Below are 18507 nucleotides of genomic sequence, written 5' to 3' on the forward strand. Positions count from 1 at the left end.
AAGGACCCCACAGTCCTCAGGTCTCAATCTAGTAGTGCAGCTTTGGGATGATTGTGATGCCATCATGTCAAAATGCAGCAAAAACTGGAACGATTCAACCCCTTGTCGAGTCTAACGAAGGCAAAAGGGGGTCCAAACTGGTACTAGCAAGTGAGTAATGTTCAGTTGTGGATTCAGTCATAAGATGTGGTCAAATCTACCAAAAGTTTCCTTTCAATGTGTCCAAAATCACAATTTTTTGGAAAACATTCGTTTCTCTTCAGCTCAGAGTAATTTGTCTTGTACAAGATCATATTCCACAAACCATGCGGCACAATTTCCTTCTGGGCCGAATAAATGCACCTCTGATTAAAGGCTTTGCTTCTAGAAGAAAATCTAAACAACTTAATAAATGTAAATTATTTCCAAATGAATCAACAGTTGGGTTGTAAATGTTCTCAAGCCGCGTAGTGCAACACTTCCATGTTTGTTCAGGTGGCTAATCCTGTGCCAGTAGACATTTCTCTTTTTAAAAAGTCAATTGTTCCAGTCCAGTCTCAGATTTCTATCTGCAATCAGCGAGTTTGTGCTCTTTAAACACAATGACACCACTGTTAATTTGAATAGATTATTATGGTTCGCTTCATCCATTGCAACAGAAATAAGTTGATTTCAATTGTAAGTCATTCATCATACCAATATCATATCTCATATGCTATTTTCCAGGCTAACAAGGAACTTTTTTTGCCTTGCAAAGTTTAATTTTTAGAAAGCATTGTTTAAAAGTTTTGCATGATATGAACCAAACAGCTCTAACATCCAGGTCCACAAATTTACACACCAGTGTCTCCGACATCTTGTCCTCCTTTGAACCCTTTCTACAACTTGTCTACAGCACTTTTTGTCTGTTTTTATTCTGGGACAAGGATAGAAAAACAGGAATAAAGCAGAGGAGAGCTAAATGCAGCATACTATTCACCAGCAGTGAGTTAAACTGAAGCGCTGCTCCTCAGGACATAACCTCACACTGCAGCATGTTGTACATTACAGGATACTATTGCAGAGGACTTGAGATCAAGGAACTACCTACATGTTCAGCTCCGGTGCTCATTCCACAAAAGTACAATCCTTTCAAGTTACACCTTGTTGTTAACATACCCGCCAGTTATTATCATAACCATTTATTGTTATTATTTTTTAAAAGGGGGAGAAATGCTTGACCAAACAGATTTTTCATTACTTTATGTTTTTGCCTTTTTAAACATTATTTGGAGCTACAACTAAACTGCTGCAATACATTTTAACTAAACCTTTCTTCCAGAAGTACTGGTAGTAAAAATATTTTCCAGGGTTTCTTATTTAATTGGTATTCAGCTATATATAAGATAGTGTGTGTACACAAAGTAAAAATACACACAATTTCCCAGCTAGACACAATTATTTATGGAAAACAAAACGATTACTCTGCAACTGCATCTTAAAACACTTCAGACAAAAGTGTTTAAAACTGGTTTCATCACTTAATTTCAATTGATGAATACAATTCTACATATTTTAGTAAAAACATCTGTCACCAGCTTTTAATGGCTGAAGGACAACATAATAATCTGGAGGAAGTAAAGAATCTTAAAAGCTAGAATAACAAATAAACCTGCAGTGATGAAACTCCTTGAACACATCATTTTCCATCCCAGGGAAGCTAAACAACCAAAATTAGCTTCATCCTGAAACTCCAACCGGAGTTGATGTCACATAAAAGGCCTGAAGGAGACTCAGTTTGCATCTGGTTTGTTTTAAAGACAAATCCAAGCCTAGAAGAGAAAACAGCAACACAAACCTGCTGCAGGGATCTGCGGCTCCTCCACGGCACATGGCTGCTCAGGAAATTCACCAGGTTCTCGCGGGGGGGGGGGGATAATGCTGCCACACATCTTGTCAATCAAGCAAATTGTTTGTTTTTAGACTAAAAATATCTTAGAATTTAAAAAGAGGGAAAGTACATTTGTCTTCTTCCTCTCCTCGCTTTGCACTGCTGGAGCTGATCCAGGTGTATCTAATCAGCATTCTCCTCCTCTCCTGGCCTTCATGTTAAAGGGTTATTCTGCAGTTTCTCTGGGTTTGCCATTATTTGTGCTGAACTCTGTTATCATTTAGTCTCAAAGTAAAGAAAAACACAGACATTCAGTGCATTAACTCTGAGTGGCAGTGTCTGCAGACTTTTCCCAACATTTGTAACATTAGAAACAATGTTTTTTTTTTTTTTTCATATTAATTCAAACTGAAAAATAACTTAATAAACATAACTTATCTGCAACCAACTCATTAATCTGAAATGACCAATTGTATGTACTGAGAACAATTCAGAAACTGGGAAATCTGCTTTCACATAAAAAACACATCAGATTTTAGCTTTATAAGATGCAGAACCAGGAAGTTGTTGATAAAGATTTTTTAGTTTGTTTAGTGTCTTTATGTGTGGATGCTCTTATTGTAAACAAACAAAAACATTTTAATTCAATAGAAATGACACATTTAGCTTCCAGTCCTGCATTTTCATGTCATAAAATTGCCTTTAATTTACATCTGAGGATATTTGAAGAGATTACCACCATCATAAAGATCAAATGTACAAAAACATGTTGTGGCTTACAAATAAGGTGAATGAAATAGTTATTTAAGAACGTCAAGTTTTCAAATCAAACAAATATAAATGTAGCTCCAGGCTGCTGCAAGTCAGCTGATGATAAAATATGTTGATGTTTTCTTTTACGTATGACAAAAGTTTGAATTTAACCAAGGTTTTTAAATATTCATGGTCTTAAGACTGTTTTGAATGGTTGCATTTTTAGTTTGTTTTTTTATATATATAATTCAAAGAACACAACAGAGTAAAAATGGTCATGATGACTTGTTTTAGTGATACAAAGTTATAAAGAAAAATAATTCCCTGATTATCTAGTGTCTCTTTAAAACAGCAAGAGGTATCACACGGCGTGAGGAGCGGCCATCATAGCTCAGCAGTGTTTACACCTTCAACGAGAGGTGTGTGTGTCATGCCACGCTCTGCCTGCTGCTGTCTCTGCTGTGCCTTGAGTCTCCAGAACAGTGGCAGGAGAGGTTCAGAAAGATGCCGTCGTGTTCCTGCTCGGAGTCCGACTCCATGATGTGGTCCATCATGATCTCTAGGCTAGATGCTGGGCTGGTTCCAGAGCTCGTGTCTTGTGTCAGGACTTTAGAGGAGGAGGGGGAGTCGTAGTCTAGCGAACCACCACAATGAGAGTCCTCGATTGGGGAAGGATCAGGGAGAATAGCGGGGGAGTGGTGCTGAGGCGGGGGAGGCTGGGGCGAGCTTGGACTGTCTGCATATCGAGGCTCGGGCTCCTGGATGGAAGTTAAAGTGTCTGCATAAAAGAAAGCAGAATGAAGATATAACCTTCATCACATATAACTTAGTAGAAATCTCTGTGAACCAGCTGATGAACTGAACCCGGCTTGATGCTTAGAAGGACAACGTTCGACGTTTTGGAAGCTGGTTTCTTACCTGCCTGGTTAACCTACCTGAAAGTGCAGCAGATGCTGTAGAAGCTAAGGAGTGGTTGGCGAGCCTGGATGTGCTGGAGTTATTGACCAGCCTGGAGACAGACCTCCCAATAGGGGTGCTCTCCTCCACACAAGACGGCATCTCACACACGGAGTGACGTCTGATGCCCGTTGCACCTCCTGCTGAGGAGTCCATGTCGTACTCGACTACAGGCGTCAGCATGGGAACGTTGTAGCTCTTAGAACGGACCACCGGATTCTTCACAGTAGGTGAGTTGCTTGGTTTGGGGGCCAAAAAGTGCTGCAGCCGCTTTTCTAGGATTGTAAGAAAACAGGACAAAGAAGCTGAAATACAAAGTAGTTGGAATTTTTAAAAACATTTTCAAGAGATACCTTTGTGTATGCACAACTTCCATTTCTTAATATAGCACATTTTATTTCTAAAAGCAATTCAACGTGTTTTCCATGATAGAAAGTAAAGTCGTATAAAATCATAAAATAACTAACCTAAAATAATAAAAAGCTAACAGCAGTCTAGATAAGTTAAAAGATACAGATTTCATGCATCAACGCACACCAAAAGAAATGTTTGTTTTTCTCTACATCTGGTGAGAGTTTAATCTCCACTGGCTGTTTCTGCCACTTATTTGCCACAAACAGCTAAATGCTGCTTGTCCATATTTAGTCTCAACTCTGGTCTGGACTGTCTGACCTCGGATCGAAGAGACCTGCAAGCTTAAAGAACTATGAACACAGATGCATTCTGGGCCCACACTGCTCTTGTAGATCAGAGAGTTTTAACATCTATTCTGTGACGTGATGTGTTCAGGAGTCACTTCTTGGACCTTACTGTTCAACCTGTGTATGTTCCCTTTCAATCAACTATTCCAGAAGCATCCACTGCCACAGCCACGCTGATGATACGCAACATTATGTTGTAAAACGTCGTGACATCAAAGCTACCACAAAGGCAGCTTTTTATTAACTCATAAACAATAGATTTTAAAGTTTTGGATCTCAAAAAAGACCAGGAGAAACTCATCCATGTGTTCATCTCCAAGAGACAGGATTACTGGAACGGTCTTTTAACCAGACGGCAAACAGCTGCGGCTCATCCAGAATGCTGCTGCCTTCAGCGTCCATGCAGAAAATCTGCCTTTTAGCTTTTCTAGACTGCTGTTGACTTTTAATCATTTCCATTTTTTAAAAATCTTTTTTATAATTTCATATATTTAATTGAGATTTTTGCACTAATTACATGTTAATATGATTTTATTTCCTTTCATGTTTCAATGTACTTTTTAATGCTTCTTCTGCACCTCGCTGTAGTACTTTTAATGTTTTATATGAAGCATTTTGTACATGAAACAAGCCGTACAAATAAACTTGCCTTCCTTTGTGATCTACAGAATCAAATGCAGCTCTGAGAACCAGCAGAACCAGGACTGATACGTGACCAGAACCAGTCTTCAGCGTAATGCCTTTAAACACTTTGATGAGGCCGGAAGATTTCTACTTTTATTCATAAAGCTGCTTAAATCCACATTTGTCAATAATTTATGCTATAAAAGACACACACACACACACATACCCAACAGACAAGAAGAGCAGTGCATGTTGGAGGATCCATCTCTGGAGTATAAACCATGAGTCCCGAGGTAGGGAGAGACCACTTTCTGAATGAGAGACTCCAGATGAAGGTAGTCATCTGTCACACCTTTCGACTCGTGAACACCCTGTATGAAAAACACACAAACACACACGCAAACACAAGTTTGTGTTGGCTGCCATCTCCTGCATGCTGGCTTGTAGTAATGGAAACTTTTAATACCGCAAAACATTTCCGTGTGAAATAAAAGGAAGTTATTTGGTTTTCTGGAATCGTAACAAGAATTTGATCATAAGTACAATGAAAGAACTTCAACAAGAGAAGATATGTTGAAAGATGATGAGGCACACGCATGTAGAACGGAAGATATTTCTTGTATTTCATCAACTCCGAAGAGGAAGAAATCTGTAAAGTGTTGAGAGATGTTGTTCACAATACCAGACTTGTTTAAATAAATACAATCTCACAATGAAATAAGATAAGAGAAAAACAACAAAGCCCCATTTAGTTGGAGAGGCAGACTAAACAGAACGGTTTATAAAGCAACAGCGAGAAAAATGTGTACAAGAAAACTACACAAAGGATTTTAGCAAAACTGCTGCAACCGATGGCAAATACCACTGTAGCGCTTTAAACTAACAAAGATTATTTACACTAGAAAACATTAAAGATAGCTGCTAATATTTCAAGGAGAGAATTTCCCAGCTCGACCACCTCAAGGTCAGATCATGCAATGCTCAGTGACATTAAAAAACCCAAGAGCTGCATCTCAGACTCTACAGGCTTCAATTTGCATGTTGAAGGTTTGCAAAGTTGCATCTGAACAAACCACAAAACTTCTGGAACAATTTAATTTAGACGAATGAGACGAAAATTTAAAAACAATTGTCCATCAGTAAGTCACACAACACTATGTTTGCTACAAGCTAAACACAGCATATCAGCACACACAACTTGAACCAATGATCAAGCATGGCGGTGGAGGGATGATGATTTGAGCTTGTTCTGCTTTACAGCAGCTAAGTCATACATAAACTACACTGCATGCCAAACTATCCTACAGTCAGATGTCTGGAAGCTTGGCCAAAAATTGTGTCATGCGTGAGCCCAAAATAAGAATGTCACGATTACTTCATTTTTACAATTAATCCGAGCAATAAATGCCAGGAGTAAGGAATCATAAAGATCCCTCAATACTGCTACTTTACAAACACGATTATTCCTCAACCATACAGGCAGATCCACTTGAGTTGTGTCCAGAACAAAACCAAGTTGCGTGTTTTAAGGCTCGTGCTGTGCGTACATACAGTATATGTGTGCGCTGCACTGCAAAAGTATGGCGGAGAAAGTCATTCTCTCCTAAACTAACATGCTTGTCGGTTATGTTATTTAATGGTTTTAGAAAAATGATCAGCCTAGAAAGCATGCCATCCAAAGTTGCAATGAAAAGAGGAAACAGCAGAATTTACAGCACATGACTTTATACAGATGCAAAACAAGACAAAAACATCAAACAGGACAGTTCTGCTCTATAGACACAATAAAGTCGGTGCGAGGTCGATGCCATTTCTGTTGACAGGGTGTGGAAGAAACCACGTTCACCGCTGTAATATTTATGATTCAGATGGAAGCTACAGTTGTGCTCATATTTATTCATACCCTTTCATTAAAGAAGGAAAAAAAACAGCTGCCTGTAAAATAAGATGAAATTGACTAAAGTAATGATAAATCAAATCATTTTATGAAAATCATTACATTATTTTCTAATTCTGGTTCAATAGAATTTTTTTTTTTTTTAAAAAGCAAACAAATAAGACAATTTATTACACATTACATCACTCATAAACTAATATTTTGTTGGACAATCCTTTAATGTTTCTGCTCCAGTCAGGTGTTTTCTGTTCCTCTCAGTCAGACTTCTGCACCTGTTGACAGGTATTTTGTCCCACTGTTCAACAGAAAAGTGTTCTCATTTGTCCAGGACCATTTTGTTTGTTCTGTTTTTTTTCTTTCTTCCAGTCAATTAAATGAAAAAACAGTGTCTTATATTACTAAATTATACTTTTGCAAATTTTTACTTATTGTTCCTTTTTTTTAAGTCTCCAGTTATTTGAGTGACTGTTGTAAATTCAGCCTTTTCTTTAATGAAAGGGGACGAATACATATGGGCACAACAGTGGTTTGTTGGATTTGGGCCATTATGGGGGTCCAACTTGTAGGATTTAGACCCCACACTTTGCTGCTGTAGACTTTAAACCAGGGCTAGCAAACCTCACCTACAGGTTTTCTGTGTTTCCCTGCTTCAACACACCTGACCCAAATGAAATGGATCCAACAGCTAATGAAGTTGTGCACAAGAACTCATTAATCTGAGTTTAGACAATACAGTTCAAGTTGACTTCCACAACTGTGTTTCACAATTTTCCTACACTTCTCCTTTCGGCTTGTCCCTTATTGACGGGGTCACCACAGCGAATCATCGCTCAGGTGAATTGGCATACGTTTTACGCTGAATGCCCTTCCTAACACAACCCTCTGCATTTATCCAGGCATGGGACCGGCCTGCAGAGAACCGCAACAGCCCATGGAGCAGGAATCGAACCACCAGGCCACACAACAAGCAGCTCTACCACCCGAGCCACTGCCTTCCTCTCACAACTTTCTTACACGAGGAGGTGACATATGTGGTCCTCACTGCAGCATCTTGAAGTACCGAAAAAAAAAAAGGAAATCAATCAAGTTTCAATACTCTGAAACACTGAGCCCATGCATGAAAACCACAGCACAGAAACAAACCACATGAAACGTTCAGACTTTAGTGAACTGGCGTCATCGTGTCCAAAGCAGAATAAGAGGGAAATGACTAACAGATGAGAACTAGAAGTAGCAGAACAGCTTCCATTTAGAGCTGAATTTCATCTTTCTTGCCTACTTTCATGTCATCTTTCAGACTTTTGACTCTCCTGGCAGTCTCTGCTTTTCCTTCCATCGCGAGCAAACACAAAAGTTCAGTTGGTGGATATATTTGCTGCTTTTTTAAAGAATTTCTTCTAATATTTTTTTATCAACAAAACCCGACTGTCTCAGTGTCTTTGCCCTCTCTGTCTGAATCTGAATCTGGAAGGAGCAGATTTGGGTCAATAAGTCACCACAAACTAAAGCAAACACAAACAGACATGCTCTCAACAGACTCACAGAGCATACGAACACACACACACACACACACACACACATACTTGAGGGCACATTTAAACCTCGCCCATTCACAACCAGAACAGCCCCTCGCCTGTGCCCATTAAACAACTTATCTCACACAAACAGTCTAATGTTTAGTCTTTGATTTGCTGGTTTCCTGCTCCATAAACTATAAAGATTGCCTCTTAAGTGGACTTTCCAGAGCCAGAAGTGTCTATCACCAAATGTGGAAAGTGAAGACATACATGGAAAGCGTTAATCATTGATTGATATGTTTAAAAGTGTTTAAAAGAAAACAATATTCCAAGTTAATTCTTGAAAGAGAGCCTCGCTTGACCTCTACAAGTCCCAGAAGCCATTCCTCTTTCTTTCACAAAAATGACAGCTCATACAAATGTTTAGGAATGACCTAAATGGCACTCTCACTGAACTGCATCTGTTGTGTTCCAGAAACATCTCAGAAAGTTTCCTCTGAGCTTCCCTCACTTCAGCAAGAACTAAATATCTCATTTCTGTGTCTGTTTGGCACTTTATATCTGGTCTCCTCTTCTGTATGAAACAAGACTTTCTGCCATCATCTGAGAACCAGAGAGCTCCTGATGCCGTTGCTCCAAATCCTTTAACAAGCCACGTGTCTGATGTGTACATGTTAATGAGAAGAAAAGAGGGATTTCCCCCCGCGCATGCAACACACTTCATTAGTCTGAGTGCACACCCACTTCACAGGACTGCAACAGATAGCTCGTTCTGGTTGCTTATATGTGAGACGCCATCATGGAAACCTAAAAAATGCAAATTCTAATAGGAAGAAAATGAATGAATTTTTTTTTTTTGTTTTTAGGTATCATAAATGGACAAAGTGTACAAGCAACCTGACCGTAACCCCTAACTCTAAACTGTTCATGCAGTTGGATGCAGCTGTTTGGCCCACTTCTTCTGGCCTTGTGAGGAATTCTGTCGCTTTAAATGCCAACATGTAAACGTAACATGTAACGCCAACGTAAACATGAATAGTTCACACAGACGAGCTGGGATGCAGGGAGGGTGCGCAGGGGACTGAGTGGTCATGGGAAGACGACTCTGCTCTGTGTTCACACTGTGATCACTTCCTGTGGGATCTGTTTGCAAGACAAATCTCAACCTCAGCCTTTGCCCTCTGGTAGATCCTTGCAGCAAACACACTCCCTTTGTTAAAGGCTGTGTGTGGATAGCAGTGTGTGTACCTGCAGTACCAACAGCATCTGGATGATGGAGGGAGGGACTCTAGCTCGGGGTCGAGACAGCGCCTCATCCAGTTTCAGGTTGAGGGCGATGATGTTTCTGAAGTGGAGAAGAGCCAGCTGACGCACTGATGGCTCTTTTCCCTGCACACACACACACAAACACATACACACACATCAATGCAACAAAGCTTTTATCATCAGGGAGGATACCAGCATGGGTATGTGTACCTGAACAGGATGGAAGATGGCCTGCAGCATGGACAGAATATCACAGAAGAAGAAGTCCCACGTGTCACCCAGAGAGTCCAACAACTTCTGACCTGTGAAGCAACCAGAGGATAATAAACTAAAGCATTTAAAGTATTATTAACTTACAGCAAAACCCATATTATGGTCCAACGTTAAACAGCACTTTGGTGATTAATGTCAATTTATTTTTCTGTTTTTTACTGCAGTGAGAATTTTAGACTAATAAAATTCAAAGTCCACATTTATAGAATCTGATAAGAAGCTTTAAATAAAGAGATTTGTGAACATACCCACCTCAAACTCATGTTTGGACACAACAAGATAGAATCAGAACAATGGGCCTGGGAGTTTCTGTGGTTTTTCTTATCTTTCATTTCTCACCGTCTAAACGTTATACTGACGTAAAGGATCACTTCCTGTCTGGTTGCTGTGACAACAGCGCTGAGAATCTGTCACACTTGGTGTGTGTGCGTGCTGTATGTGTGTGGGTCTGTAACTGTGAGTGTTTTGTCCTCACAAAGGTGCTTCAAGGAAAGGTCACACATTTACCACAACAGACAGAGGCGAATCATTTCCTCCAGTTTATCCTTTATTTTCACCTCTACAGGGTCTCTCTGTGTGTGTGTGTGTGTGTGTGTGTGTGTGTGTGTGTGCGTGTTAGAAAAATGTCCTTTGCTGGAGGTCACAGTAGAGAGATAAAGTCACACTCTCACAGCACAAACTAATGGTTAACTCATGGGTTTAACTTTACATGTGGTGTTTCAGTCATTTATTTTCCTTGTTGCAGCATCTGACACTTGACCTGAAAAAAATGGTGGAGTTCCCCTGAAACCAATCAACGCCTCTGAGAACATTTTTAATCAATGTCAGGAGCCGGTGGTGGCGGATAATGCAGAAACAAATATTTTAATGTCAAAGCTGAACATAATGTTTCCTCTCTAACCCTCGAGCTTCTGGTAAAATGTTCCCAAACGGACCAAAGACGCCAGATGTTTGGAACTTATTTAACAGCTTTATTGTTTCCAGCTAATATTTAGATAATTCCTGACACAACTTAATTTCTACAAATTTATTTATTCGTTTTGATGTCTCAGAGCTGCTGCCAAGATACACAACAACTCAGGGATCATATGGCAACGGGGATGTTTTCCCTCTCTGCTGTTTGATGCTTTCAGGTTTAACCTTGTAAATAAAGCCTTTTAATGTGAGACGGCTGTGTTTTAAGGGTGTATCAGATGCTAAATGTACAGAAATAAACCCTTTATCAGGCACTCATTGATATACTTGGAAATGTACTTTTTTTTAACAATATAAACAAGTGTTATTTTAAGAAACTTTAAACTTAGATACTTTTTTTCGAAAATAATAAAAGTTATTTAGTTGTTAGTGATCGATACAAACAGTTTTTTCAAATCTAATGCTAAAAACTGATGTCAGTGAAGTATCATGTAAAGCCTAATCTATGAGCCTGGTGTGGCGAACACAGTGTGGTTCTATTTCATGTGCAAACGTACAGAAGCATTGTGTATGTCGACTGAAGTGATCAAATATGGTCACAAACAAAGGGTAAAGTATTTCAACATGGATGTTACGTGACTGATACTGACCAGCCCATATGTTGCAGATAAGTATACCACAGGTTTGTAGGGTTGTTATCGTGTCTAACAGGAAAATGAAAATGTCCTGTGTAGACGAGGAAAAGTCTCTTCGATGTAATCTTGTGGCAATGTGTTGCTGGAAGTAAATGGTCGACACATGAGTGTGGAGGCTGCTGGCCCAGGACAAGCTGGGATGCAAAATAATGAGTTTACGGTTTTCTAAACGGAGGCAACAAAATGATCAGGCGCTACTCCTTACCAGGCTTTTAGTTACGTTCTTTGGGGAACTGGGACATGGTGAATTACAGACCAATGAAAAAACAACTGTCCTTAAAACTGTTCATCATCTTTACAGTAAACGATTCCACCATGATGACAACCACCTCTCAAAGAAGATAAGAAATGCATCTTTTCGCAATGAAAACTACTGTTCCAACAATAAGATGACCTGCCACAGAGAGAGTGGAGGTCCAATTATATCCTTTACTCTACAAAAGTAGAAATCTCACCTTATTAGGTCAAGCTAGAAGTTATTTTCAATATCAAATTTGCAGAATCCCAGACAGTCGTCACAAAGGGGTCAAGAGTTTGCATGTGAAACATTACTTTGGGGAAATTCTTGTTTCTGTAAAGAGGAGGTGAGCTGTGCCTACCCTAAGCCCTGAATGCAGCAGCCATACAAAAAAATGAACATGCCCATCGTGTTCCCACAGAGGTGGATGAAAACCCACTCGACACAGGACTGGATTCTGATGAAACTTTTTTACCATTCCTATCAAAGCCAGATGTTAGCAGACATACCATGTTTTTTTTTATGCTAGCTGCCCCTCTGTAACTGAAGCGATCATATTTAATACATTTTACATAACTCATCTGCAAACAGATTCCACAACTGAGAATAGAAGAGGTGATACACAAACAGATATATTTCTCTGCTGAAATCCATCTCAGAAAGTTGGCAGACTTAACATATAATTCGCAAACACAAGTTTTTTTGGTTTGTTAGGAGCTCTTTCTAATAAATTATTTCATTTTTTGTTTATTGGCTAGCGACTACATTCTTGTTTCATGTCTATCAAAAAAAATACAAATAAAAGAAGATTATTAGGTTGAAAATCTTTTGTTCCATTTTTTTTCCTCTGCAAAAGTTTGTGTGTCTCTGTGTGTGTGTGTGTGTCTGATGTCTGTCCAATTATAATTAATTTCTTTACTATTTTTTTTTTTGTTTTTTATTCTAACATGTCCTATCCAGCATCATGACAGCAGAATGATGGACTGGCTGCCGTGTTGTGCTGAAAAAAAGAGAAGAGGAGTCTTTTGGATAAGACTTGGTTCTTAAATTTAATTCTTTTTTCATTATTCAATTATAAGTATGTTGTATTTTTTTTATTTAACCTTTATTTAACCAGGTAAAATCAGCTGAGAATGTTTTATTTAAACAAAGATAAACAGACAAAACAAACGAGGGACATCAAACATCAACATCAAACGAGGCCACAGAAGAACTGGTAAAGGGAAGCGATACAGGAAATGAAGTCTCACAACCAAAAATAAAGAGATTATGAAGTTAAAACCGTTTAAATAACCACAAAAATATATGGAGGGTGTGTGTGTGTGTGGAAGAGGGGTCAACAATTACAACAGAACACAATGGAGTGTTTTAGGTTCAGTTTAAATGAGGCAATTGATAGGAGAACTAAAAGTTTGAAGGACTTTTAGAGCGAGTTCCGATCCTTTGCTGCAGCAGCGCGAAAGTGATTCTGACCTGAGACGATCCGGGCTTTTGGAACAGAGAGACGAATAAAGTCGTTGGATCTCAGATGATAGCTGCTTTGGGAAAGATGCAATAGGGTGGACAGGTATTGGGGCATTTTCCTTAAAAGTGTCCTGATGATGATGTTGATATTTCAGCTTATACCTGCGGGGCTGGGCTGGAGGGAAAGCGTCAACGGAAGAAAAGGATGGGAAAGTGAAGAAAAACATGACCAGTGTTTACCTTCGTAGTAGCGAATCTTGTCTCTCAGTATGACCATGCCTTTGGTTAGCAGCTGGTTCTGAAGATACTCCGTGAAGAAGGAGCCCAGCTCAGTCTTCAGCAGCTGCCTACAAAACACACAGGCGGTGAAGAGACACACACATTATCTGCAATACCTCATAAGAAAATACAGCAGTGAAACTACAGTGTTTAAACGGCAGCTGTCTCAGGAAATGAGACAAGATATCGCGCACACTTAAATGTCTGACCTGAATACAGGAGCTATGGCAACATGAGCGCAGATTGCAAAGCTAATTTGCTCACAGAGATAAGTACTACAGTTCAGCTCAGTTTCATCTTTAACCACACAAGACATCATTAAATGAATTTTGTATGTTTTGTGATGGTAAAACCTAATTTTAGTCGCTGGTTCTGTTCAGATGCAGAGCGGTCCTGGAAACTGCTGCATCGTTACATAATCTGACGCTTTTGTTGATTTCATATTCAACACATTTACAACCCCTGGCCATGTTCGTCTGTTCTCCTCTGAAAAGAACAGCTATTTCACCCTATAATGTGTGTACATGTAGGTGTGTGTGGTTTGGATGTGTTCGCTTGTGTTCTGCAATATTTACACAATACAGTTTTGACAACCCCCGTCTCAACTGCCCCCAGCTACACTAAAAGTAAACACAGACCACGCAGCACTGACCTTTTTCTAACCTCGGCCTGTCATTTCGCCTTTGATCTAATAATCCTAAGGTATAAGCGTTAGCAGTGCGTGCTGATGTTTCAGCCAGAGGAAAGAATCCTTCTAGAAAGGATAATTACAGAAATGATTTGATCAAATGAAGATTAAACACAAACAAGCTGAAACTAAAAACACATGATGGAGAGCTAACCTGACACCTTCATTCAGAGTGTAGAGTTCATTTTCTCCCAGTTCCTTCTTCTGGAAAACAGAGATCACTGCACTGTGGATGCTGCAAACAGACACAGGAAAGCATTTAGGAAGGAAAAGACAAATTACCTGACACTGAACGCTCCCTCCGGAGACAGCTACACTTGTCATTGAGCTGGAAACAGATGTTTTACTTCAATCATTTTTTATTTATTTCACAAATCAGCTTAGAGTTGAGATGCAATAATCCACTCCTAGGGAGGGGGGGGCACTGTCCTGCAGGTTTTACATGTTTACCCGCTTCAAAGTATCTGATTCAATTTAATGGCTCATTGTGCAAGACTTGACAACAAGCTGCTGGATTTCTGCTGGATTTGTTTTATTAGTACCAGGTGCATTAAAGCATGGAAACATCTAAAACCTGCAGGGAAGTGGTCCTTCAGGGCCAAAGTTTGACATTTCTGACTTAAAACAAATCAAATCCTCCCAAAAAAAAAGTGGATATCCCAGAAGGTTTGTCAAATGCTCAGAGAATCTGTAAAAGGCTGCATCCCAGACTCAGGCTTCAGTTAGCAAGTAAAATGTTAAAGTTCATGAGAGTGTGATTAAAAAAGGACTGGGCAAGTATGGCTGGTTGGGAAGGCTTATAGGACAAAACATCATTAAAACAAACATGGCTGCATGTGATAAGTTTGTAAAGTTGCCTCTGACACCACAAGACATCAGGAACAAGGTCATTTGGACAAATGAGAGCAAAGTGGAGACATTTGGCTTGTTTTGCAGCTATGAGACATGGATGCTTCGCCGTCATCAAGTCAACCATAAAATTCTGTGTAGACCAAAGTATATAAGCATAGCTAAATGAAGCCGTTTGTCTGACAGCTCATGTTTCTCTGAAACAATTTTGTGCAACATGATTCTAAATATTCCACATTTTATTAACATAAAATTCAATAAAGATGATAAAGACTTTTTTCCAGTGATGCAGTGAGAGTCAGCCAGCTGAGTAGTATTTTCACATGGCTGTAAGTTTTAGTGAAATTCATCAACGAGGATTTAAAACATCGGTTGTGTCCTGAAACCACCTTCATTGAATTATATGATCATAGCTAGATCCGTGATTTTAATCTCTAGTTTAACAAAGAGGTTCCTTATAAAAAGGGAGGTAAAGATTCACATAAAGCTGAATTAAAACATGAGGGGAAGCATGAACTTGTTTCACAGTCAATGTCAGTCCTTATAACGTTGTCCATGCCACCCTCTGACCAACCAAACCCTGGCAGTTTTTGTCTCCACTCACGGCAACCCTATGTCAAATAAAGCAGAAACTCAACAAACACAACCAGAAAGCCGACCAAAGCAGAAAGGAATCTGTGAGGCAGAATGAGATGAAAAGAGGGAGGAAGGATAGAGGGAGCTAAAGAGAAGTAATGATGGACCCTGAGGGAACAAACTGTTCATGCTTGCATGCCTGTTTGTTGTGTGTGACAACAGTACACCATTCAATGTGTACATAATAGCACCAATGAAGCTTTCCGTTGATGCTTATTCCATCTTTCTCTAAGGGAAAAAAAAATCCAGTCACAAGTTCTTCTTCATGTGCTACAGCTTATCCGTTTCTTGCTCATTTTCAAAGCCATCAAGAAATCACACAAAAATCTCTGATACACTGACCTGTTCCAGGTTGCGTTGGCACCGGCCCTCCTCTGCTGGGTCCCCTTGTCCCTGCTGCACTCTTCTGCCAGCCCCCCAGCTGTTCCTACCATCTCCCCTCCTGCTGGGGCTTTTGCCTGCGAGAGGTCAGTCAGGCTGGAGGACGAGCCGGTGACCAGCCTCAGTTTACTGTGGAGGCTCCTTGAAATCCAGCAGGAAGAAAGAGAAAAGAAAGCATAAAGCCGCAAGCTCGTAGCAGCTCATAACTAGCATCTGTTGAACTTCAGATTAATTTTGCACATAGTGATAAAGACAGCACTGACACAGATCTGTAGAACATCATAAGAAAAAAGCCATCAAGTCTAAAAAAGAAAAAAACAAACCCACACTTCTACTTTTTACACCATTCAGTGGCTGACAACATTGGTATTTATTTCAGGATAATTACTTATTATTAGCCTTCTGCTCATGTTAGTACAACCTGGGGAGCAGAGTGGGAGGATGGGGGAGTAAAATCATGAAAACTGGCTAGAACTGGAGAAGGAGAATTAAATAAAGAAAGATGTTAGGAAGGTAAAAAGAGACTTCCGTTTTATCTCTTACAATTTCCCATCAGCTAATTCATTCTCTCTTCACGCACACATGAACAATATGTACTCACTCCAGCCAATGAAAGGGTACCACATATCCCCACTCCATCACTGTGGGAGTCAAACTGCTCTTAATGCACAAAGGGCCGTCTTTGCTTCACTGCTCGTTTTCTTCATCCACTTTTAAAGTTTCCCGACTTTACTCCTCTCTACCCACTTTACCTTTCTCTCTCTGTCTCCATTTGCCAGTCTGTGCCAGTTGGATACCATGTGACCCAGTGAGCTTTTGTGCCAAGCAAACAAAGGAACCCTTTGAGGTTCAAGGGCTGCCAAGCGGGAGGGGAAGGATTTAAAGGTGGCACACATTTTATCTTCCTCTGTCTCTCAGTGTGGGGCCCAGAGACAAAAACTACGTTCAAGCTGGTATCACGGTTCCTCTGTATAGTTATTAATGTTTACACTACAAAGACCGATGATGATAGGAAAATAAATGGTCTTCTGTAAAATACGACTTGACCAACAGAAGAGGGAACAGAGAAAGGAGTTTAAAAATCAAAAACATGCTTAATAATATGGCAAGAAGCTAGAGAGTTGTTTGTGTTGGTCTGACAACCTGGATCTAACTTCAGCTTCATATAAATAGGTCAGAGTGAGAAACAGGAGCCTTGGGCACACACACACACACACACACACACACACACACACACACACACACACAAAGCTCACGTCAAAGTGAGTTTCCATATTCTCTGAGATTGTTCATGTGCTACTGAACTACACTTCTGTAAGATGTTTGCTTCTGAAGAATGAATGATGTTGAGCACAAAAGAGAACCACAAGCTACAGAGACTCCAAATAAACAGGGTTGCCATTGGCGATGAGATGAGAATCCTCTGCTGATGGCGAAAACTGGCTTTTTTTGCACATTTGTACAAACTGAAGAGCTCTGATCCAAGCAGGAAGTAAAACTAAATTTTGTTTCTGGCCTTGAGTCAACTAGAAGGCTGCAGTCTAATTACTAAACAAAGAGGATGAGCGAAAGCACGAATGAGGTCATTGAGGAATGCATGTGGGTGAATGTGCGCGTTTCTCCGTTTAATCCATGTTCGTTTGTCCTGGAGGGCGGCGACAACAAGAATAACGGGAATGAAAACTACTGCGGTGTTACTCTGGACACTGAGCAGTACCTGTTGACTAAAGAGTGTGTGTGCGCATGTGTGTTTGCATGTGGTCTTACCTCCTGAATGAGCCCTCTCGTTCCATATTAATCTTGACAGATAGCTAACAACCACTCTGCAGCTGCCACCACTGACCCAACATCTGGAAAGGAAACTTAGGTGACATAAAAAATTGTCAGCCAATTTTATACATATATATATACATATATATATATATACATATATATATATATATATATATATATATATATATATATATACATATATATATATATATATATATACATATATATATATATATATATATATATATACATATACATATATATATATATATATATATATATATATACATATACATATATATATATATACACATATACATATATATATATATATATATACACATATACATATATATATATATATACATATATATATATATATATATATATATATATATATATATATATATATATATATATATATATATATATATATATATATATATATATATATACATATATATATATATATATATATATACATATATATATATATATATATTATACATATACATATATATATACATATACATATATATATATATACACATATACATATATATATATACACATATACATATATATATATATATATACATATATATATATACATATATATATATATATATATATATATATATATACATATACATATACATATATATATATATATATACATATACATATACATATATATATATATATATACATATATATATATATATATATATATATATATATATATATATATA

General features: G+C 38.8%; 1 protein-coding gene across 3 annotated transcripts in view; it reads right to left on the bottom strand.

Moving 5' to 3' along the window:
- Positions 1-2544: 2544 nt before the first annotated feature.
- Positions 2545-18507, bottom strand: part of LOC306773292 (proline-rich protein 5-like) — a 19933-nt gene continuing 3970 nt past the window's right edge. Inside the window, exons 2-10 of one of the 3 annotated variants that reach the window (XM_079263069.1) lie at positions 17750-17832; positions 15944-16123; positions 14271-14351; positions 13390-13496; positions 9775-9866; positions 9556-9687; positions 5111-5255; positions 3538-3834; positions 2545-3380 (exon numbers count right to left, since the gene is read on the bottom strand). In XM_079263069.1, coding sequence (XP_079119195.1) covers positions 3031-3380; positions 3538-3834; positions 5111-5255; positions 9556-9687; positions 9775-9866; positions 13390-13496; positions 14271-14351; positions 15944-16123; positions 17750-17775 — 1410 coding nt within the window. In that variant the 5' untranslated portion in view covers positions 17776-17832 and the 3' untranslated portion in view covers positions 2545-3030. Of the gene's footprint in view, positions 3381-3537; positions 3835-5110; positions 5256-9546; positions 9688-9774; positions 9867-13389; positions 13497-14270; positions 14352-15943; positions 16124-17749; positions 17833-18507 lie in introns of all 3 variants that reach the window. The other 2 variants (XM_079263068.1, XM_079263070.1) reach the window with 2 other exon arrangements.

Source organism: Telmatherina bonti (assembly GCF_933228915.1).
Source record: "Telmatherina bonti genome assembly, chromosome: 23".
Lineage (NCBI taxonomy): Eukaryota > Metazoa > Chordata > Actinopteri > Atheriniformes > Telmatherinidae > Telmatherina > Telmatherina bonti.